Below are 22,901 nucleotides of genomic sequence, written 5' to 3' on the forward strand. Positions count from 1 at the left end.
CCCCCAAATAAGGCCTCCCCAGCTCTGACCCTCCATCCTAAGCCCCCCCCAGCCTGACCCCCTCTCCCAGGACCCCCAGCTCGAGCTCTGTCGGGCAGTGTTGGTTGGGCTGAGCCAGGCGGGCCCCAGAGGGGCCTCTCAAAGGGGCCATTCACAGGCGCTCTGTGAGGCCGCATTCTTGCCTCTTCCCTCTCGGGCAGTGAGCAGCCGGCTGTGCCCCCTTCGCCCTCTCCGGGCTCCAGGGAAGGCCGCTCTGCCTGGAGTTCACAGAGTCCTTCGTCTCTGAGCTCGCGGTCCCAATGGCTCTCCTTTTCACAGATGGAAAAACTGAGGCTGGGAGGGCACCGGGCTCTCGGCTTATCTTCTGTAGGGTTCAGAGGACGTCCTGTCCAGCTCTTCATTTTACAGATGAGGAAACTGAGGCCCACTGAGGGGAAATGGCTTGTCCCAGGTCATAGGGGTAGTAACAAAGGTGGGATTTGAATCCAGGACCTGTGACTCCATTAACCCAAGAGCAGCCTGAGCAGGTCCCACGGGCTCCCTCCGCTCCAGGCCCTTCTCGCCTCTCCCCTGGTCTCCATCTCCCCGCCTCCTGCCGGAGGAATGAGTGGCCTTCGGAGCCCACGTTTAGAGGGCTCCTGGGGGTGTGCAAAGCCCTCAGGCGCACGTAAGGGCTTCTAAGAAGCCTGGGAGGCTGTTTCCAGGCAGGATCATCCCCATTTTACGGAGGGGGAAAATGAGTCTGGTCAATGCTGAGACCCATCCGGTTCCCGTCGATGCTTATCTCCGTCCCTTTGTTTTCTCCTCTAGGACAGGAGGTCTTTGGGGGCAGCCCAGCGGTTCAGTGCCCACGGATGGGAGGTCCTGGGTTCCAATCTGGCCTCAGACCCTTCCTAGCTGGGTGACCCTGGGCAAGTCACTTGACCCCTTTGCCTTGCCCCACCACTCTTCTGCCCTGGAGCCAACACACGATGGAAGGACTCTGCGGCACCCCCAACAGCTTCCAGGGGGCCCCGGGAGCCCAGCACGGGGGTGCCAGGAGCCAAAGGGCCCAGGCTCTGCTTCGCTTCCTGCAGAAGGGGGTCCGGCACCGCCTGGAAGGCAGAATTCGCTTGGAGATAATCTGAGCGACGGATCCCGACCACACGGGCTCTCGGGTACCCTGACGTAAGCTCCGGAGCCAAGGAATATCGGGAGAGCTCGTGAGATTAGTCCTCCGTCTCTGGCCTCCCGGGAGCTGCCAGGATGTCTCTTGTGTGCCAGCGTGGGGCCACTTCCCCCAAAGCCGCTGCCCACGTGGCGTCCCACGTCTTCACTGGCCTCATGGCGCGTCTCCCTCACACCCAGCAGTCCGGATGCCCCCCGAGTCTCGGGGCCTGTTAAAATTCCTTCCTCTTCACTGCTGCCCTCGGATGCCCGTTTCTTCCATGCAGAGTCCCTGGGCTGACCCGCCTCTCGTGGCCCTCCTGCCTTCCTGCCTCGTGGGTTTGCTGAAGTCTCCCGGCGCTCGGCTTCCTCCCGCAGGCCAGGGAGGAAGTTCCAGTTGTTCCAGCTTTGCCTCTGGAGCAGCCCCTTCCTCAGTTCTGCTGCGTGAATTGGCTGGCAGTTAGGACCCGGGACCCGAGGAGCTGCCCAGCGGAGCTATGGCTGGCACACGGGCCGTGGGGCTCGCGCCACCAGGGCGGGGGCTCTCCAGCTTGGACCTCGGGGGCGGTGGAGGAAGCCTTTTTCTCTTGGCGTGTTTTTCCGAATCACGACCAACCACGATGAACAGAGAGGAAAGAGCGTTTCCTCTTCAGGAGAGGACTCTGGGGCCGAGGCTGGGCCTCCCCAACGAGGCAGCCTCCCGCTTCTGGCGCACTATCAAGTTCTGTGAGGCCCGGGACAGCTGCCCTGGTCTCCAAGCCCTGACCGCACACAGTGGATCATGTGAGGCTCGCTGACCTCTCCAGGAGGCTGTGCTAAGTGGGAGTCCTGGCTACCCCTCGATGACTATCTTGGACAAACCACTTTAACCCCAATGGACCCATTTCCTTGCTGGTAAAGTGGGGTGGGGGGTTCTCAGTAACGCCTTGGATGCCTTCTGCCTCTGGACCCATCAGTCTGCTGGCTGACGCCTGATTAGTTGAGGTGAGGCTTGGGAGAGGCTCCCGGCCACAGAACGGACAGGCGACGGAGCCAGAACACAAGCCGGCCCTTCCACTCCATCCGTCCTGATTTTTGGGCCTGGATGCGGTTTGGGGAACAGCAAACATGGAAGAAGGCTCAGCGCTGGAGGGCGCAGCTGCCACCATCCAGCCAAAGACTCGGGCCCAGAGCCTGGGCCCCTCTTCCTCCCGGCCTGAGGGCTCCTCAGGACACGGCTCCATGGGGAGAAGGCATCCAGCCCAGCTTCCTCCCCAGCCTGAGCAGAAAAGGGAACTGATCTGCCCGCGTTCCCCAAGCACGGAAGATGCCAGATTTCAAACCCAAACGACCTAGACTGGTCGGGGCGGAGGGTGTCCCAGGACCCGTGGAAGACGGGGCCAACGGAACGGCAGGTGGTTGATCATCGAGCAGGTTGCCAAGAGCCCCAACTGGAAAGAATGACACCAGAGGCCGGTTTAACTCGTTTATTTTCAAAACCAGGGTAGCACTACTGATGGATTTGGGGAAAACTTCACTTCCAGAAGCCAAAGCATCCAAGACTGAAAAGTTTTGACCGAGGCAAGAGTTTAATCAGAATTAAGTGAACAAGTAACTTTTGTAACTGAAGAATGGAAAACTGTCCTGGGCGACTTCCACCCCACGCCAGGCCGCCCAGAGGGCCAGAGGAAGGGCGTGGGGGCCCGAGGGGCCGTGCCGTGATGTCCGCTTCGTGACAGGATCCAGAGGGTGACTGGACAACCAGGGACAAGGTTCACAGGGCCTTCTGGCCACAGCAACAACAGAGGACTGCCAGGCAAGTGCCTCTTGGCAGCGCCCAATCGAACAGGGCGACTCGGGCGACCTTTTCTAACTAGTCTGGGAACACGGGACCCACAAGACCCAAGCGTCTCCTCCCAGAACCAGAACAGCACAAATGAACGGCCCAGGACATCAGACAGCCCAGAGCAGCTCAGTGGGGAAGCCGAGGGTCCTCAGTTCCAGAGGGAGGCAGCCCAGGGGTCTTGTCTGGGGCACGGAAAGGGAGAAGGGCAGGGAAAGGATGCGGAAGCAGGACTGGCCGCCCCTATTTCTTCCTCCCGCCTCTTTCCTTGAGTGCCAGGTGGATCACGGCACCATTCGCCATGTTGTAGTACGCCAGGGAGTTGGAGTCTTTGATGAAGATGCCCTGAAAGACATGCAGCCCGTCTGAGCTCCTTGACATGTCTGCCCCCCAAACCTGCCCATGGTCCCCCACCCCGCTCAGCCTGCCCAAGCGCTTGGGGCCTGGGGGAGGGGCAGGAGGCAGCGGCTCACCTCGTACTGCAGCTTCTGTTTGCCAGCAGGCATGCCGGTGGCCTCGTGGATCTTAACCTTGATGACGGAGACCTAGAGAGGACAGAGGCGGGCAGAGGTGACCCGGTGACCAGCGCCCGGGGACCCTCCCTCCCTGCGGCGGAGCAGGCCCCGAGCAGGCCCGTACCTGGTCTGGCAGCGGGAGGGTGAAGACCAGCACCTGCCCGTTCAGCTTCCATTCAGTCTTGTCCTGCATGTTTGGGACCTGGACCTTGATGGTGACTGGACCCTGGGACCAACAGAACTGCCGGTTACTCCCTGAGACGCAAACAAAGCCGGCCATTCCGTAGCCTTCTCCCCGGCTGGGGATAATTAGGGTTGGGAAGGCGAGGGCTGACCCCCGCCCGGCATTACTATTACTACGACAACAGCAACCGCTCCCATGGCTACAGCCCGGGGAGGTCTGGGGAGCACTTTTTTGGCTGTTGTGTTGGTTTTCAATTGTGCCTGACTCTCCATTTGGGTTTTCTTGGCAGAGATACTGGAGTGGGTCGCCGTTTCCTTCTCCAGATGAGGAAACCGGGGCAGAAAGGGAGAGGGGCCTTGCCGAGCGTCACACAGCCAGTAAGTGTCTGAGACCAGACCTGAACACTGAACTGCTCTGTCCACTGCACCACCCAGCCCCCCTCATCAGACCCTTACCACTAGCCTGGAGGGGTCAGGAGACCCCCTGTGGGACGCGGAGCCAGTCCTGTCACTTCTCTGGTCTTCGGGTCTGTCTTTTGTGAAATGGGGCCATCCCCACCCTACTGCCTGCCCATTCAGCTAGGAGCTCTGCCAGGCCCCGGCCTGGGGTCTGCCCTCTCTCGGTGGGTACCTTTGCCCTTTCTACCCCATTTTTCTTGCTAAGGGTGGGCTGGCCCGGGGAAGGCATGGACGCGATCTGAACCCACTGGCTCAGACAGGCTTTTGCCCCTCTGTGAACAGATCCAAGAACCGAATCCCAGGGTCTACATAGGCTGGCCCCTGGCCTGGGGAAGCCCGTTTGCCCCCCGGCAGCTTAGCCCCAAGTCCAGGCACGAGCAAGGCGGCGGAGGCTCCCAGGGCAGAGGCCTCGTGCGCTCTCCTGCTCTTTATCCCTCCGTGTTTGGTGTAAAGACCCGAGAGCTCTCCCAGTGGGGGCCACACGGAGCTTATTAAAGGATGCCAGCAGGAGGCGGCGGCGCCAGGGCAGCCCCGTCACCGGGAGGCCTGCAGGCCTCTTCTCCTGGCTTACTCTAAGATAATAAACACTCTTCACAGACCAGAGGCCTGGACGTGATTGGAAGCTGTCCAGGTTACTACATGCCTTGTTCCTCCGGAGAAACTCTTCCTCCGGCATGAGGCTGTCTTCTGTTTTCAGCTTCTTAGAAGCAGGCTCATCCTCCATGGGCGGCGGGGGGTGGACGGGAGGCATCGGGGTGGGTGCTGGGACCGGAGCCACAGGAGGGGCTGGTACAAACGCTGGAGGCAGAAAGACACAAGTGGCCGCTCAGCCAGGGTCTTCCCAGGGGAGCTACCCACGCGCTGCCCAGCTCCCAGCCCTGGGAAACCTGGACACTGCACGAGCCAGAATACACTTAGGGCATGTGCCCTGGATCCACAGCTTGCTTTGGGGCCTCCCTAGCCTAAGGCTTCCGTCTCCTGCCCCCATCCTGTAGGTCCTGGGGCCCTAGTAAGAGATGAAGACTACGGCCTCGGGCCGCAAGTGCACTGGACAAGAGTCTTCTGGAGCCAAAAGGGCAACAACAGAGTCTTCCCACTATGTCGAATGGGCTCACACAGATAAAATGAAATAAAACAGACACGTGTAAGCTGGCACAGATGTGGATGGGATCAATCCCTTCTCCCCAGGAGGCTGCCAATCTCCAGTGGCTTTAGGGCACCAGGCCAGGCAGCCTTCGTTTCCCTCCTGGCAACACTCCTCTGGGCATTCCCCTGCCCCTGGGCTTTTTACGCTTCCTTTTGGGAGCTGCCTTCCCCGTTAGACTGTATGCTCTGCGGGGGCACAGCCCATCTTTCCTTCTCCTTCAGTCAGTGCTTGACAAAAGTTTACTGACTGACTGAGATCAGAGTTTAAACATGACACGCTTTAAGTACCTTGTCCTAAAAGGATCTGGGGGCCAAAGGGGAGAGGGGCTGCCAGGCCAGGCTTACTGACGGGAATGGGTGGGGGCAATCCCTGAAGGGGATGGAGAGAGGAGGAGGAAGAAGAGGAGAGGGGAGTGTGCAAATGACAGCTTACACTCAAATGTTCAAATGGAAAATGTACCTGCTATGTCCTAGGGTTAGGCCTGCACTCAGGGAAAATGAAGGAAAAGCCATTTCTTAAGCCCTTATTACAACCATGCAAGGCACTGGCCTAAGCCCTAGGACACTGGGCAAGAGCAAAGACAGTCCCTGCCCTCAAAGGGGCTTCTGTTTGAACAGGGGTGGCCATGGAGAGGGAGTCCCAGAGATAGTCCATCCACCAATAGGAAAACCTTCTGCCTTTTCCAGAAGCGTCAGTCCTCCTGATGCAGCCCAGAGGGCTGCCAATGGCAGCAGCCAGAACCCCCAGGGTCAAAGGCTCCCAACTGGACACTTGGGTTTAGTGGGATGACTGTTCTCATCTGGGAAGTGAGATGACTTCAAAGGGCCTTTCTAGCTCTAGGCCTGTGATGCTGATGTCCACCCAGGACACGAGGCCCATCTGATTCTCTGTGCGGGAGGTCGTGGAGAAACAGACATTTGTTTCTCCCCTCAAAGCAAAGCATGGCCTGGACAAGCTGTCATCCTGCCTCCAGTGGAAGAACTCTCATGTTCTGACTGTCCTAAGTTCTTGCACTGACCCGAACTCTGAGCGTGTTTCCCCACTTGCCCAGAGAAGTGGTTGAAGCCAAGGAGGCACTGACCTGTTGGCACAATCATGGGAGGTGGACGTGGTGCCATGATGGGTGGAGCAGAGGGTGGCATGGGCACCACATTGATGCGCGGAGCATGGATGATGGGAGGCATAGGGGCGATCACGGAGCCAGGAGGCAGGCGGACCACTGAGGCCATGGGAGGCCGTGGCATGACGGGCACGGCAGAGACAACTGTGGTTCGGACCGGAGGTGGCATCTGGAAGACAAGAGGGGTCAGAGAACACTTATACCCAGCTGACTCCACACTCCCAGACTCTGAAGGAAACATTTGTGTCTCCGGAAGCTGGAAGGCCCTCCCACCCCACTTAAGGCCCCCGGCAAGCCGGGCCGCCTCGGAAGAGTCAAGCCTCGAGGCAGACACTTCTGGGAAGCTGAGTGGTCTGACCCTAAGCCACCAGCCTCCCTTTGAAGAAACTAGACCCTGGCCAGAACTCTACAGCCCATTGGGCTCCTCCAGCCCTTTCTGCTCAGGACACTTCCTTTCTCCTTCTGTGTTTGGGTTCCTCTGGGAGGTCCCCCAAGGCACCCTGGGGCTGCCCGGTCAGGTTCTGTCACCACGGGGCCAGGCCCCCAAACTTGTTACCTCTTCTCTGTGAGCTCCCTCACAGGAAAGGGGTGCTTTGGGTAAAAGGGGGAGCACGGGCTGGTGGGAAGCACACTGGATTTAGGGTCACGAGATCTACTTCTCACTAGCTGGGGTGTCGGGCTCTCGGTTCCTCGCTGGGGCTTACCGAGGGCGGCCGGGGCACGGACGTGATGGGCGGGGCCGAGGTGGGGATGTTGGGGGCCGAGGAGGGAGGGGGCGGCTGTGGGATCTCGTTGGGCTTGCTGGGGCCGATCTTCTCCTTGCTGTCGTCTTCTGGCACCAGCCCCTTGGCCTTGTGGATGGCTTCGATCTGCTCCTGGAGAGTGATGTTGGCCTGGGCTGCCTGCTGGGTCCGGGCCATGCTGCCAGAGTGGCCATCCCAGGTCACCTAGAAAAGGCAACGGTGTGGTGAGGTGTGGGAGCGCCAGCCTGGGGAGGGCAGGCAAGGCCCACGGGCACCAGCCTCACCTTCTCCTCGGGCTTCTGGATCTCCTCCTCGCCGATCTTCTTGCCGATGGCCGTCTCCTCTACACCAAAGATGTCGGTACGCCGCTCAGCCAGCTGCTTCAGGCTGCTCTCGATATCCAGCCCTGGGACACAGAGGAGGAGAGGACTTCTAAAGGCCACCTCGCTGCACGGCCAGGACCGTGGCCCCAGGGCTCCCCCAACAGGCTGGTCCAGCCCAGCTGCCCACACATGGCCAGGCACACTAACAGCTCCCGTTCAGATGGGCTTTGAGGTTTGCAAAGCTCTTGACAAAGAATTCATCTTATCACAACAAGCCTGAGAGGTGGGTGCTATGATTCCCATTTTGCAGGTAAGAATACCGAGGAAGGCAAAGATTAAGCTCAGGGTCACCTAGGTGGGACATGGACCCAGGGCTTCCTGGCTAGCTGCCCGGCTAGATTAGAGCTGAAACAATAACCCTGTTTCACCTGGATGAATTTTTCTCTAGCCAAGGAGCCTTCTTCGCAAGCTTCCATAAACCCAACCCTACAGCGAATGCTCGTCATACCCAGCAGAAACGTAGGGGCTTTGGACAGGGAGGGGCTCACGGAGGCCCCCCGGTGCCTCTGGGGAGGCCTCACCTGGGGCATAGACCTCGTCGTCGCTCTGCTTCTCGCGGATAGAGCGATCCCGCTGCTCCAGCCAGCGCGGGTCCAGCAGGCCGATGCGCATGTGTTCCTGCATCTTGCTGGCTGGGATCTTCTCCCCGGTGATGGGGGACACGAGATACTCATCTGGAGCTGGGGCTGGGGGCAGGGGCTTCGAAGCTATAAAGAAAGGTACAAGGTAAAGCTTCTCAGGCAAGGAATCCCCCAAATTCCTGAAACCCATGGGGCCCAGGGCCGGCCAACAGGCACAGCCAGAGCAGCCATACCTTTAGGGTCATAGTCTTTGCGGACGATGACCTGATCGGGGGTGGGTGGCAGTGGTGGAGGCATGGGCGTCTCTGGAGGAGGGGGAACTTTCTGGCTCTCCTCTTCATCGTCAGAACCCTAGATAACAAAGATGCTTTACAATCCACATTCCCCCCAGAAAATCTGGCCTGCTCGCCAGGGCCAAGGCCAAGCTGGGGTCACCAGCTGACCTCTCCTGTGGCCCTGGCCGCTCCCTGGGGCAGTGTGAGGCCCTGGCTCAAGAAGCTTCCAAGGGCTGAGCCTCCTTCCTCGGGCAGAGGCCAGTGGGCGCCGGGCCAAGCAGCTTTCTCACTGAGTGAATGAGAACAGCGGGGCTCGTGGTGCAAACGTTCTTGTGGGCATTTCCAGCAGCTGGCACTGGGCAGGCTTCAATGGGGCTTCTCACACTGAGCTCGGGGGCTGGGAGGCAGAGAGAAAGTCAATTCCCACAGATAGAGGGGCCTATTCTCTTCTGGCGGCACACACATTCTTTCTGCTGGGCAGCTCAGTGTACAAGAGGGCCAAGAAGAGGAAAAGCTGCCATGGGAAAGCTCTGAGGAGACTCACAAAAGCAAGCCCCTGGGCCAGAAGAGACTAAACCCAACAGTGCTGCGGGAGAAGGGCCCCCATCTCCAGCAGAGAGGGGGTGAGGACAGGTGGGGGGGGTGGGGGGAAAGGCCTCCAGAGTTCTAAACATCCTTACAGAGCTATGGGCAGAGATGCTTGTCCTGTTGGGGCCAAAGTCCAAGCCCTGGATTTCTCTTTTTCTTTTTAAATCCTTATCTTGGGCTCAGACTCAATACTAAATATGGGTTTCAAGGCAGAAGAGCAGTAAGGGCTAGGCAATGGGGGTTCAGTGACTTGCCCACAGTCACACATCTAGGAAGCATCTGAAGCCAGATTTGAACCTAGGACCTCGTTTCCAGGCCTTGATTTCCATCTACTGCCTCAAGCCTTGGATTGGATTTCAATGGAAAACACCAGCACACCCACTATTCATGACTAAATTTGTACAAGGGCCCTAGGCCTGGTCCCCCCTGCCCCGGGGGTCACCTCGTCCATATCCTGCACTTGGGTGTCCTGGTCCAGCTGGGACGGGGGTTCCTCGGTCTTCTCCTGCTTCTCGTCCTCATCATCTGACTCCACCTCCATCTCCACTTCCTCACTCTCCCCAAACTTCTCATAACGCTCCTGGATCAGGATTCGGGCGCCCAGCTCTTCTGGCGTGGTAGGCGGTGGGAAGTTCCCTGGGGGAAGGAAGCCATCAGCACTCATTCCTCAGAATTGTGGTCTTACATGGTTTGGCCTCTGGGGCCAAGGTGGAAGAGGAAAGGAGGGAGGGGCATCTACTGTGCCTGAACAAATGGGGCAGGCAGAGGGCAGACAGGCCCCATTCCTGCCCCCGTTTGAGACTCCATCCATACCCTGGGCCCACCTTGTTCATTGGGCTGGAAGTCCACCGTCTCCACCACCACAAAGTCGTGCCAGTCAATCTGTGCATAGGCCACCCGCTCCTTCTCTTTCTCCTCCTCCTCCTTCTTCCTCTCTCTTTCCTGGAACTTTGCCCACTCCACACGGTAACACACCTGGAGGGAGACAAGAGGCAGGATGACCGGGATGTAAAGTGGACACCAGTGGCAGCTGGGCCCAGAGAGAAGCCTCAGACATTAGTGAAGGCCCAGAACCATCAGCTACCCACAAAGGGAGGCGCAGGCTGGAGAGCCTCGGGCCACAGCGGAGACAGCTGTTTGATGACATCTCACAAGTCTGAGTCTACAAATAGAATTTGCAGGATGCAGTGAAATTCTCCAGGAGGTGAGAGAATTCAGAGAATTTAGAGCCTGTGAGAGGTGCCAGCCTGACAGCTCCAGAAACCAAATGCTCTCTTTGGGGGCTAAATAAAGCAGCGGCCAGGTGATCTTCCTTCTCCCCAAGTGCTTCTGGGAAGCTTCCAAAGAGATAAATCTCCTAAGGGCCTGCCTATGACCTCTGACCTCTGAACTGAGAGGGTCCATGGGGCAGAAATAGGGAGGGTCCCCCTCTGGGGGCACGGGTGTGCATAAGTGTGTGTGAGATAGAGAAAGAGAGAGAGAGAGAGAGAGAGAGAGAGAGAGAGAGAGAGAGACAGAGACAGAGAGAGAGAGACAGAGAGAGAGAAGAGAAGAGAAGAGAAGAGAAGAGAAGAGAAGAGAAGAGAAGAGAAGAGAGAGACAGAGAGAGAGAGAGAGAGAGAGAGAGAGAGAGAGAGAGAGGGGAGAGAGCGCGAGCACGATCCCTCTGTGTGTCTCTCAATAAGAGTGCTCAGGGCGGTGATAATCTGGAAACTTTATGAGGATCTCTGAATCTCTCGATGCAAACGTGATGAGAACAGTCTCTAAACATGTGAAGGGCTGGCATGGGGCAAAGGGGAGTAGACTGAGCGGCTCCAAAGGGGAAGATGCCATAAAGATGCCTACAGAAACCACACACTGTATCAAAAGATCCAGAGTGAACTTTGGGATATAATGAACTGAAGGGGGTCGAATCTATGCCAAAGGGGCGTGCCCCCAATTGGCATTCTTCAATGCGCCTATCAATTGCTTTTTGTTTTCTTTCTTTCCGGAACTCTTATCCCCAGTGTTGTAATTCCCCCTTTGTGAAGTGCAGAGTTTTATATACCTCTAGTAAGAGAATCTTTAGAGGTATAGACTACATAGGTGGAATGATTCATTGGGGAGATCTAACATGTTAATCTCCTAGAAAACCCAAATGAAGAGACTTAACATGTGGGCCTCCCAAAGAATCAAAGGGGGGACCGTGTGAAGGGAACCCTCTCCCAGGATCGTGTCCCTGCGCTCCTACAGTCACCGAGCATGGGTCATGGGACTTTGGCCTATGTGCCTGATCCCAGATACGATTCTGAACTTGATCCAGATGTAAAAGAAGGAATAAAAGCAACGATCCCGGAAGTGTTCTCTATCTCAGGCGAGGCGCTGGGGGAGCTGCTGCGGTGGCCAGACTGAGACCACCCACGAGGCTAGCCAGAATAGGCTTTTTCCCTCTATCTCTATCCAAGTAACTTAATAAACTTTATGCAAACTAAGGACCAGCGTCCAAATTGAACTCTTACACCTCCCTCAAACCTTTGGCATGGAAGCTCCTGGAGGACGGACTGTTCTGGCTTTGCACTTTCCCCACACCCTTACCTTCTGTTTTAGGCTGGAGACTAAGTATCAGTTCCAGGGCAGAAGAGCGCCATGGGCTAGGAAACTTCCTTAGTACTGATTCTAAGACCGAAGGTCTGAGTGTAAAACGAAATGGGCCTGAGAGCTGGCACGGGCGTTAGAGGTTAGCCAGGCAAGTCCCAGACTTTCCAGTCGGGGAAGCCTGGCCAGAGAACATTGTCAAAGACAGGTCCTTTCCCTGCTCCTGAACAAAATGAGAAGGGCGCTGCAGAAGGGGATCCAGCCTACAGTAATGAAGCCCACCAGTGATTTCTTTGTGGAATCATTTCTAACTCACCTGATCCAAAACTTCTCTGGGGTTTTCTGCCTCTTTCTTGAGTTTCGTAAATAAGCCTTTTGGTGGAATCAGGATCTGAAACACAGAAAGTTCACACAATCATTAACAATCATTAACATGCCATTACTTTCCAGAGATGAGGGCTGGAGGCAGGGGGCTGGCTGGGTTAGCAAGCACAAACTGATCAATCAGATGGTGGTGGTCCCTCCTCCTGGGAGATGTCCGGACAGAAACTGAATCACTGAGTCAGGGCTATTCAGAGGGGAGTCAGGACTGGCTGGCCTTTTGTTTGGGTGTAAGAGTAAACAGCCTGTCTCTGTAATCACAAAGAACATTACGTATAATGTCTCACTTGGTCCCTCAGAGATGGGCAATTATCCCCATTTACAGATGAGGAAATTGGGTTTCAGAAAGGTGAGCTGCCTAGCAGAGCTAGGTCTAGACCTCGGGTCTTCTGTCATTAAGCCCACAGGCTGGCTAAGTAAGGGTTGGTCAGTGGTGGGGCTGCCCCAGGGGCCCTGACTTCATTAGAGTCTGGATTTTATTCATCCTTTTCTCACCTCTGTGGTTCCCCTGCCTCCCACCTCAGATAGCTTGGCCTCCAGGCTCTTGATTAGTTGCCTCTGACCTCCCTGGGCACCCCTAGTTACACTCCTGTCCTCCAGTGCTGCTGGTTCCCATCTCGACACATTCCCTCCTTACATGTGCTTCCTGTTCACCCTCTCTATTCCGTTTTGGGGAGCCTCAGCCCCCCAGTTCTCCACTTCAGCAGTCTTTCCTGCAGCAGCAGTCATTCTCTGCTCCAAGTTAGTTCCATAAGACCCGAGCTCCTCCGTGTGGTGGGTAAAGCCCTCGCAAGCGCCCCACTCCCCCACCCCCGCTCCCTTTTAGCCTCATTCTAGATGGATTTCCATCCCTCCTTCCCTCCCTTCCCACATTCCTTAGGGCAGCCAAGCTGGCCTCTCACAAGACACTGTTTTCTGCACTGACTGACCTGTGTATGGCTGGAAAACCCTCCGTCCTCCTCTCAGGATCCCTCAGCTGTAATCCAGGGATGCACCAGCAAAGGGATCCTCCCCACCAGGGCATCTCCCTGTCCCTCCCAAGACTACTAGCTTGTGTTTCTCTTGTCCAAGGCCATGTGTCTTTTCCCTTGGGCTACACTAGGGCATCATGGAGGGAAGGAGTGGCTTCCTATTTGTCTCTGCCCCTAGCCCAGGGTCAGCTGCACAAGAGGGAGGCCCTGGATCCAGGCTTGCTGAATGGCTGACTGACACCCCTCTCCCTCCTCCCACTGTGCTGGGGTTCTCCCCGCCACCCCTGCCTGGCTGAGTGGGCACCTTGGTATACTGTTCCACCAGCTTGGTGAAGTAGTTGAAGAGACTGTGCTGGGGGCGCAGGAAGTCAAACTGGTAGTTCCTCTGCTCCTTCTGCATCAGCTGGGTCAGGAACTGGCGCCCATTGCGGGCCACAAACTGAGCGGTCAGCTTCACCACATCCAGGTCAAAGGCCGAGATGGAGGGGGGATCGGCAATGAACTCAAACTCTGGAGGGGGCTCCTTGGGCACGATGGTCTCCTGGATCACCTGGGCTTGGACCTGCACAGAGAGGAGGGGGGAGAGCATGCTACAGCTGGTCCCTCACTGCCTGGCACGGTGGTGGAACATTTTTACCACCCGCCCCACACAAGGGCAGGGTTGGACACATGGAAAAGGTGGGATACAGAATGGGGACGTCAAAGGGGCTGCGAATGTCAGGGCTTTTCCTGGCCCCCGGCCCCTCATCCACCCTGAAATCACTCCTCTCTCCCAGGCACGTAGCTTGCATTTATCTAGGACGTGCTGTGGATGGAATGGAGTTCCCAGCAATGTGGGATTTGCCCCAGTAGTGTTCAGGAAATACTTGCTCATGGTGAAGCTGATGGCCCCAAATGTCTCGTGTGTCAGAGAGAAGCTGAGGCTAAGAAGAGTCTCTCCAGAGTCACTTAGGTTGTAGGATGTGACCCTCCCTTCCTCCTTCCTTGTGGTGCTGCTTCTAACCCAATGGAAGCATTCCCAATGACTCTCCCATCTCAGGGCTCAAGGGAGCCACCTTAGGGAAGGCTGGGCTGCCCATGGTTTGATCAGTGACAGCACAGAGCTGGCCAAGCTGAGAGCATGACAAGTGGAATTCACACTGGATTCGCACTCTCTCCTGGCAGGGGACTCAGAGGACATGGATTAGAAAAGCGAACAGTAACTTCACTAAACAGTCTAAGCAAAATGAGCCCGTGAGTGCGTGTAATGAGTAGCTTAGTGCCCAGAAGCCTGGCCAAGAGAGAAGGCTTGAGGAAAGACAGTGTCATGGCAGCAGGGGCTAGAAGGAGCTGAAATCCCTCCAGCCCCAGCCCAAATCCTAACAGGTGGCCCACACACCCAGCAGGAACAGAGCCAGGGAAGCCCTCCCTTCCTGTGCCCCAGTTCTACCACCCAGTTTTCACTTATTGCTGGCCCCCCTCTCCTACTCCCTTCCTCCCAAGGGAGGTAACTCGGTCCCTGCCCCACTAGAACCCACGTCTCCAGGTGTGGGCAAAAACAGGGCTGCTCGGACTGCCCACACAGACAGGGAGTCACGCCTTACGAGTCTTCCAGAAGAGGGCAGAGTGCCAAGCCTGACCTGAGCTTAGGCAAGCTCGTGCCCCTGTCTGGGTGGGGTCTGGACAGTGGTGCCAATGTCCTGCCTTCATCCCTGGAAGCAGCCAGTGGGCAGATCTTTCTGACACGTCTCCTTGTGAGCACGGAGCCCAGCTGAGTTACACAGCAGATGCTTAAGAAATGTTTGGGAAAGAGAACACACCCGCTGTCTTGTACTTAGGGAGAAGCTTTAGGAGGACTTCCAGGGGCACTGGCCTGAGGGGCTGCCCTCTTCCTGAAAGGGTGTGTGGATGGCTCCCTACCTATCCATGCCCCTTCCTATGAAGGGGCCCCTCCTTTCTGGTTCTGCGCGACAAAAAGGGCCAACTGGAGTGGAGGATGCCTGGAAGGCCGTGAAGGAGAAGGGAGGGCTTGGCAAAGGAGAGGGGTCTGTGAACAGGGCAGTCTCTTTGGGGACACAGGCCCAGCAGGTGGTTCCCTTCCTGCTTAGCATGAGGGTCCAGGGGGTTGAGAGTGGGTGGGAGCCAGACCGTACCTTCTGGGGCAGCTGCTGCTGGGAGGCCTGCTGCTGCTGCTGCATGACCTTGGGGATGGCAGCCGAGGGCTCCTGTGCCTTCCCTTCCTTGAATTCACTAACTTTGTGCCGGTAGTAGGCATGGTACGGGTCATTAGGGTTGAGGAAGTTGAATTTGGGATTGTTGATTTCATTCTGTCGGATTCGAGCTTCAAATTCAGGACCATTTCTGGAAGAGAGGAAAGAAGTTAGCACCAGAGCAGTCTTTTGCCTTTCAATGCTCCGCTTGGAAACTCCTCACTCGGTAATCCTCATAAACTTCCTGCCCCTGAGGTGGAGTTAAGTCTGAGTTCCCCTCAGGAAGCAGCACAGCCCTGGCTCTGCTGATTGGGGCTCCTGGAGTTGTTGTGAGGGTCAAATGAAATAGTAGTTGTAAAGTACTTAGTACAAGGCCCAGCACAGAGTGAGTGCTATATAACAATAATAACAATAAGCTACTTCCTTCCCTCCTACATTCCTTTTGTCATTTCTCTGGGCCTCTGAGTCCTCATCTATAAAATGGGGGGGGGTGCTATCCCCAGATGGGAGGTGGGGTCCCTTCTAGCCCTGAGATCAGGTAATACCTTTACCTTTACAGGGGAGGCTGGGGCTGGTGATCAGTCGAAAACTGGGGGAGAGCTCCCAGGCCTCTAAATCCAACTCTGGCCTTTCTCTGTGACTCTACCATGGGCCCAGCTGCTCATATTTGGGCTGAGCGACAAGAGGCACAAGAGGCAGGAGAAAGACTCCTAAAGAGAAGCTCTGGTGTTCTGTGGCTCGCTCTCTGAGTGAGCACCGCCTTCAAAGACATTCATTCACACATGCTTCCTTCTCTGTTAAATGAAGCAGGCTGGTTGAACTTTGGCTTTGAACCAAGGATCTGCGAAGTCATTTGTTGTTCAATCCTGATAACTCTATTTTACGTTATACTCTTCCGTACTTAATTTTGTACATTCACAAACAGGATAACAGGATTGTGCCAAGGAGTCCTGAGGGGGCCCAGATGTGCCCAAGAGGAGGAGCCTCAGGGCTAGAAGATTTTCCGGGTCCCTGCCAGCTCTGATATGATCCCAGGCCGTTGTCCCTTCCAGAGCACAGTCTCCTGAATCAGGGCAAGGACAAGTGGAGGTACTCGAATGTTTGGGGAATGTCTAAAGGAAAATGGGACAGTTTCTGATGAAGTGATGGAAAGGCTAAGGCTCTCGGATCCTTTCATCCAAGTTTGACCATACAGGCAGCTCATGTCTGGATTCTACCTCAGTTCAGAGATTGTTCAGGCTCTGATTCTGGGACTGATGGTGACGATCTGCCAGGTCATCAGATAGGTGAGGTGAAGGTGACAAACGGGGAGAAAGAGAGAGGGAAAAGGAGGGAGAAGAAATGGCAGGAGCACCCTCTTGCTATACTTCCCAGGGGAAGGTGTCAAGGCTTCAGGGAACTATAAATGAGCAGCTCTCCAGAAGAGGCTGGGGACCCTTCCAGTGTAGCCACGCCAGGTCAACGCCTGGGCTCGGTGTTGGAAGGAGAAGAGTCAGAATGACTTTAATGAACATGGGGAGGCAGTACTAGTCCTGGGGTCAAAATGCCCGAGGTTCTAATTGGTGTAGTATAATACAAAGAGCTCTGGGTCCAGAGTCAGGAAAGGCCACCCCGTAGCAGCAGGGTGACGATGAGCCCACTCCAAGAGGCCGCAGGGATTCCCAGCCTTCTTGGGTCCCACAGCCCCTCGGGCTTTCAGAAAACCTTCTCAGATCTACTATGGGATCCAGTCCTCATATAAAGGGGAAACCACTTTGTTTTTAAGTCAGTGAAAAGGCCACCTCCTGCTCCTCAACTTGTGCTCCCAGACCTGATCACTAGGCTGTCCCCATCCTGCTACCTGAAGAGCAGCCTCAGGAAGCCTGAGATCTGCTTCTCCCCTCCTTTTGAGACAACCCCATGACAGGGATCCCTGCAGTGCTGTAAGGGACTTAGGGCAGAGCTCTCCAGGAGCACAAAGGCTGCAGATGTGGCTCCCTGGGGCTCCTGAATGGCCTGTGGGCACCATGACCTACCTGGCCACAAAGCTGGCGGTCTTGTCGACAATATTCCTAACCTCAGGAGGCGGGTAGATGATTCCCACAACTGGCTTGGAAGGGGTCGAATCTTCCTTGGAAGCTTCTTCTTCTGAGGGCTGCAAGGATAGTAAAGAAGGATGAGCAAGGAAGGATCCATAGCTGACGACGGGATGAACTGCCTGCAGGCTTCTAGGCTAAAGAAGCGCATCTCCTAAGACAGCTATGGGCAAACTTTTTAAAGAGGGGCCAAAGGAAAGGAAATGCTCATCTGTCAGTCTGTTTCTAAGGCAACTCTTTCAAAGTTTCATTGTATTGTACCCTACTAGTTGTATTCATCAGATTAGGAATAATGTGTGTATGGGGGAAGACAGAACATTTCAGGGGGCCACATCTCTCCCCGCTGGCCTGTAGTTTGTTTGCCCATCACTGTCTTAAGGGGAGAGGCTAACCCCAGGGCTGGGGCCCAGCTGGTTGGGATAAGGCTGGTTTGATCTTAGACTGTCAGAGCTGAAAGGACTCTCTTGAGGCTTCTGAACCAGAATTCCTTCTCCAAGGCTCTGCCTCTTAAGGCCACCTCTCCCTCCCACTCTTGGAAAGTTCTTACTAGGAAGTTATTCCTGACACTGAACCTAAACCTGTTTCTCTGCTCCCCACCTTCAACCCAATGCTCCCAGTTAGGCCACCTGGGCCAAGCAGAGTAAAGCTAAGCCATCTTCCATGGGACAATCCTTCAAGTACTCATACCCCCTCCTGGTCTTTTCTTCTCTAGCCCCACAGCTCCATTCTAATTCAGCCTTGGGGCCTGGTTTCCAGTCCCTTCCACATTCTAGCAGATCTCCCATAGATACCAGCCTGTTGCCACATTATCTAATGCTTCTGGGATGTTCCCTCACCCTCTGTTCCGGATACCACACCATTCCACAAGGTTTTCCTCTAAGAGACATTAATTCCAAATCTACAGGGCTCATTGCTACCGCCAACACTGAGCAAAATGCCTGATATATTACAGGTGCTTAATAAATATTTCTTCTTGTTCTTCTGGCTTACATAGAGTACAAAAGCCCCTTTTTCCTTTAAAATAACTAAGATTCAATAGCATCAAAACAAAGCTCTTATTAGGGAAGAGAAAAAAGTAACATCAAGCAAAAATAGGTAAAAAGCTTAAATGTGCTCCATTAGAGGGGTTAAAGCACTGAGTGGCTTGTTTAACATTTTTATAACATCTACACATAACAGCAGCCCTCTCTTCCCAGACTTCTCAGTATCCTAGCTCCTCCTCCCCCAGTCCTATAGGTCAACGAAGAGAGGGAACAAACCCTATATCCCCACATTTACCCTGGAGATATGCTAAAGGGGAATTACAGGGAATCAAGGGGAACATTATTATTAATACACTTAGCCCCTTGGTATAATGGAGCAGAAAAAGGAATACACAATAACAAAAATCTCCTTTCTCTCATCACCAGAAACCTCTGCCCTTCCTCTGTCCTAGACACACTATTCTCCATCTCTTGCTCTTTCTCATGTCTATGCCTTAGCAGATATGGCTCCCACCTTTCCTACCCAACAACTCCCCTCTCCTCAATCTTTCTTTGTTGGAATTCCTTTGGTCTTCTCTGACCCAGCAGGTAAAAATGTCTCCACCTCCTTCAAACTTGCCAATGCCCTGCTGGTGGTACTTTTTTTTTTTTTTTTTAAACCAGAACTGTGTGTCTTTCCCCCCCTGGTAAACCCTTCTTTTTGGGGAAGGTTGACTTTCTGAGGGCAGAGTGCTCAGAAGCTGTCTAGCTAGAATGAGATCATGTCACCAAACAACAGACCTTAAGGAAAGGGGATGAAACATCTGGACTGATCCCTTTTGCTTCCTTCTTCCCACCTCCCTGGCCTTGCTCCAGGACCCCATTCTCAGATGCCCTTTTCTGTTTCCTGGTTAGGGGTCACTAGTGAGTGGGAATCATCCTGTGGTGGTGGGTGAGGATGTCAAGCAGGGGGTGACTTTTGAATTGAACAGAAAGAATTCAACAGGTGAAGAGGTGGCAGAGAAGACCTTCTCAGCAAGGAGCCAGTGGAGACAAAGGTGTCACTTAAGAGATGAGGGACCCAAGCTGTTCAGATTGGCTGGGGGAGCTTAATGCTGAATGAGAGGCTGATACCTAAGGACATAGCTGTGGGCTATTTCTGAACTTTTCCTTGTACCTTAGGAGAAATTTTTTTTAAGCCTTTACCTTTACCTTTACAATACTGTGTATTGGTTCAAGGCAGAAAAGCAGTCAGTAAGGGTTAAGTAATGGAGGGTAAGTGACTTGTCCAGGATCACACAGACTTAGGACAAATCTTTACAGCTCTGATCATGGGAAACTCTTGTGTGAGCAAATGAGAGAGCAAAGAGCCCCCACCCCCAAAGTCTGGCTTAGGGATGAGAAACAGAAGGGTGTTCTCCTAACTGATCATTACTGGAGTATTACTGGAAAAGTTGTATGGGGGGAGAGACTATCTCATTAGGATCCTCTTAAAACCTGAGGTGCCCCCCCCCATCATAATTTATGAAACATTTATGGTGGTCGTGCCATGGGGTGATACAAAGTTTATGTAAAAGGAGCTTCTCATTTACAAGGATAAGTCTGTGTAAAGCTGACAGGTGAGGGGAGGCAGAGCCAGCTGCCAAGGAAGAGAGGGTGAACAGGGGAGTCCATTTCAGACAGAGGAGGTCCAGTCAGCAAAGATAAGAAGGGGGAGGGCTGAAGGAGAAAGGGGTCCCAGAGAAGCATGAGAGGCCTCTGTAAAGTCTTCCTTCTCAGGAAGATGCTATCTACCTCCAGAGAAAGAACTGACATAGAGAAACATATCCATAGTTCCAGGTATTTATCTGTGTCGAATGCTGGCTCTCTCTAGTGCAGGGTTGGGAGGGGAGGTAGACAGCCTGGAACTCAAAATGTAACCAAAAAAAAATTTTAAGGCAATTTAAAAAAACATAAACCCTCCCCAAACAAACAAACAAGCCCCAAAGCAAGTCTTCCTTCTCCTTTCATCCCCTTAGCCCAAGAGACCAAGTGTTTCTTTGTTTTGATGCGTAATGTTATCCTCCCAAGAGGCATTCCCAAGCCTTCTTGCCCGGACTATCCAGCGCCTGCTGGTTGATGGAGGGCACCACGCTAGCTAAGCAGACACAGTCTGGATCTGCCAGCCCTTCCAGCCACCAGGGCAAAGACACAAAGCACCGTCACGATATGAAAACAACACTAAGCGGCAGAATTCGGAACCCTGCAATGACTAAGCTGGATTCCAGGGGACTCCTGGGGGAAACAGAATTTCCTCCAGCGGGATGGTGAGCCGAGGGTTAGAGAAGTGGAAGTAATTGGCACACTTTAGACCTCGTCAACAAGCTTTGTCAGTGTTTGACCAAAGAACTGTAATTCAATTCAAAAAACATTTCCTGTGTGTTCTGGGCCAAGTAGCGGGGCCAGAAGGAAAAAAAACAAAGTGTCTGCCCTCAAGAAGCTTCCACGGGGATGGGGTTGAACAAGGCCAGCAGAAAATGGCCAGACTTATGGGGAAGGGTCTGTCCAATGCAGGATGGAGGAGGGGATAAGTCATATTAAGAAAGCGACGCTTTAAAAATGGCGCATGTACGAGGAGCCACAATCGCTCCACTGCGCGCCTAGCCAGGAGAGCAAGCACTGGGTCGGTCGGTCCAAACACTCCTGTAAGCGCTCTCCAGAGACTCGGGCAGGAGCGGCGAACATAGCGGCCACAGCAGGGATCCACGCCGTGCAACAGAGCGGCAGGTTCTCCCCTAGCCTAGAGCGTCCTCACCCGGCTCCCAGGTTGCTATGCGGCGTGGCCTAGGAGCGCGATGCCTCCTGGGACCTGTAGTCCTTTTCCCTCCCTGCCACAGCGGCTCCAAAGTCTCCCGCTCTTCTCCCCTCCCCTTTCCTCCTATCAGCTGATAGGGCCCAAGGCGACACAAGGAGCTTCCCGCCCGCCGACCGCCTACCTGCTTGGGTTCCGTGGCGACTGGCGGCGGCGGGGGCACCGCCTGCACCGGTCCTGCCGGCATGTCTGCGGCGCTGGGAGATACGACTCTAACGGCGATCTAAGCACGGACCACACTGCGTCAGGGCCGAGACGGGCATTCACAAGATGGCGGCGACCGAGCGTCAGACCGCCTTCGGGGAGGCGGGGTGACGCGTTTCCTGTTCCGCCCCTCCCTTTCCGGCGGGCTCCCTCCCCCGCGCGCAAGCGGACGTGGAGACACCGTTGCCATGGAGAAAGCCGGGCGGGAGGTTTCAGGCACTCGGCTGGGAACTGCAGTGGATCCAAGGAGCCCAGGCCTCGGCTCCAGGGGCGGGAACTGCGGGGACAGTTCCAAGAGCTGCAGCGGCACTGCCGGAGGCGGGTGAGCTCGGAGTGGTGGCCCGGGGTCCCCAGTCTCCACTTCCTGTCCCAGAATCTCCAGCCCACCCCCCTTCCCCTACACTCACGCCAGCCCTTTACCCCTGGGAGACCCGCCCTCCTCGAGGAGAACACCACCTCTCCCACATCCAGAAATCTAGCCCAACCCCGCCACCTCAGGGAGCCCCCGCCCTCATCATGGGGGCCCCTCCCATCTGAAGCTCTTGGAGGAGCCCCCTCCCGCGTTTGTTCCTATCCCCGGGAACACCTGCCCTCCTTTAGGAAGCCCGTCCCGTTCAAAGCCCTGCCCAACTGGAGAAGTCCCCCACCCCTCGAAATCTACCTCGGGAGCCCACTCTCCTGGAGGGAGCCCTTCCCAACAAAAGTCTCCCTTGTCCTCCCCGTGGGAACCTCCTTCCACCTCAGACCCTGCCTCCTCACCTTCCCATCTAAGCCTCTCTGCCTTTCTGGGAGGCCCTCAAGCTGTACCCCTCAGGCCTCCTCCCATATCAGCCGCCCCCCTCCCTCCCCAGCCAGCCTATACTAAGAGTCTCCTATGTGCCAGGCACCAAGCTACAGGTAGGGATACAGGAGTAAAGATGAGGCCATGAGTAAGCTAGTTTAGCTCTATCAAGGAAAACCAAAATATGAAATGACAGGCGATTCTGCTGGGCTCTTTTAAATCCTTCTCTCTGGCCCCTTTTCAGCTTTCAGAGAAAGGCTGGCCTTAAGTCCCCAGTTTGGGCTCCAGTCTCCGTTTTGCTTCTAGTTGGCTCTGTGAAGCTGGGCAGGTCTCTGATTCTGTCAGCAGGAGGAATTCCCAGGAAAACCCTCCACCAGATCAGCCCCCATCTCTGGGTGGAGCAGCTCTCAGAACCAGTTGGGGTCATGGAGTCCTTTGACAGTGAGATGAAGCCTATGGACTCCTCAGAATGACACTTTCTCAAATGCATCAAATAAAATAGGATTACGAAAGAAACCAAGTAGAGTTTGTCAGCTCGCAAGCATTTATTGAACTCCTGGTATATGCCAATAATATATTGCAATTATATTGAGATTCAGTTAATAACTAGTTAAAAAAGAAGTTCACAGATCCTAGGTTAAAATCCCTGAGTAGTCCTAGAAGGAAACCTGAGGTCCAGAGAGGTCAGTGCTCTGGGTCACATGGCTCTGGGATTGGAATCAAGTCTAGGCTCCTATCCATTAAACCATAGGGTCTTATTGTCTGTTTTTTGGGATCCCAACTCTGTGATTATTTATTTTTAAACCTTTACCTTTCATTTTAGAATCAATACTAAATATTGATTCTAAGGCAGAAGAGTGGTAAGGGTAGGCAATAGGGATTAAGTGACTTGCCCAGGGTCACACAGCTTGGAACTGTCTGAGACCAGATTTGAACCCAAGACCTCTTGTC

The 22,901-nt window shown here is 54.8% G+C and overlaps 1 protein-coding gene across 1 annotated transcript; it reads right to left on the reverse strand.

Moving 5' to 3' along the window:
* Positions 1-2,597: 2,597 nt before the first annotated feature.
* Positions 2,598-21,236, reverse strand: SF3A1 (splicing factor 3a subunit 1). The gene is made up of 16 exons (XM_044674235.1): positions 21,090-21,236; positions 17,093-17,211; positions 15,021-15,228; positions 13,193-13,450; positions 11,853-11,927; positions 9,787-9,937; positions 9,405-9,598; positions 8,333-8,450; positions 8,040-8,225; positions 7,420-7,541; positions 7,097-7,339; positions 6,354-6,561; positions 4,769-4,923; positions 3,608-3,709; positions 3,442-3,513; positions 2,598-3,313 (listed from the first exon to the last, which is right to left on the reverse strand). Exons 1-16 carry the CDS (start codon positions 21,150-21,152, stop codon positions 3,212-3,214), a joined length of 2,376 nt encoding a protein of 791 aa, XP_044530170.1. The 5' UTR covers positions 21,153-21,236; the 3' UTR covers positions 2,598-3,211.
* Positions 21,237-22,901: the final 1,665 nt, after the last annotated feature.

This window comes from Gracilinanus agilis, chromosome 1 (assembly GCF_016433145.1).
Source record: "Gracilinanus agilis isolate LMUSP501 chromosome 1, AgileGrace, whole genome shotgun sequence".
In the NCBI taxonomy this organism is placed as follows: domain Eukaryota; kingdom Metazoa; phylum Chordata; class Mammalia; order Didelphimorphia; family Didelphidae; genus Gracilinanus; species Gracilinanus agilis.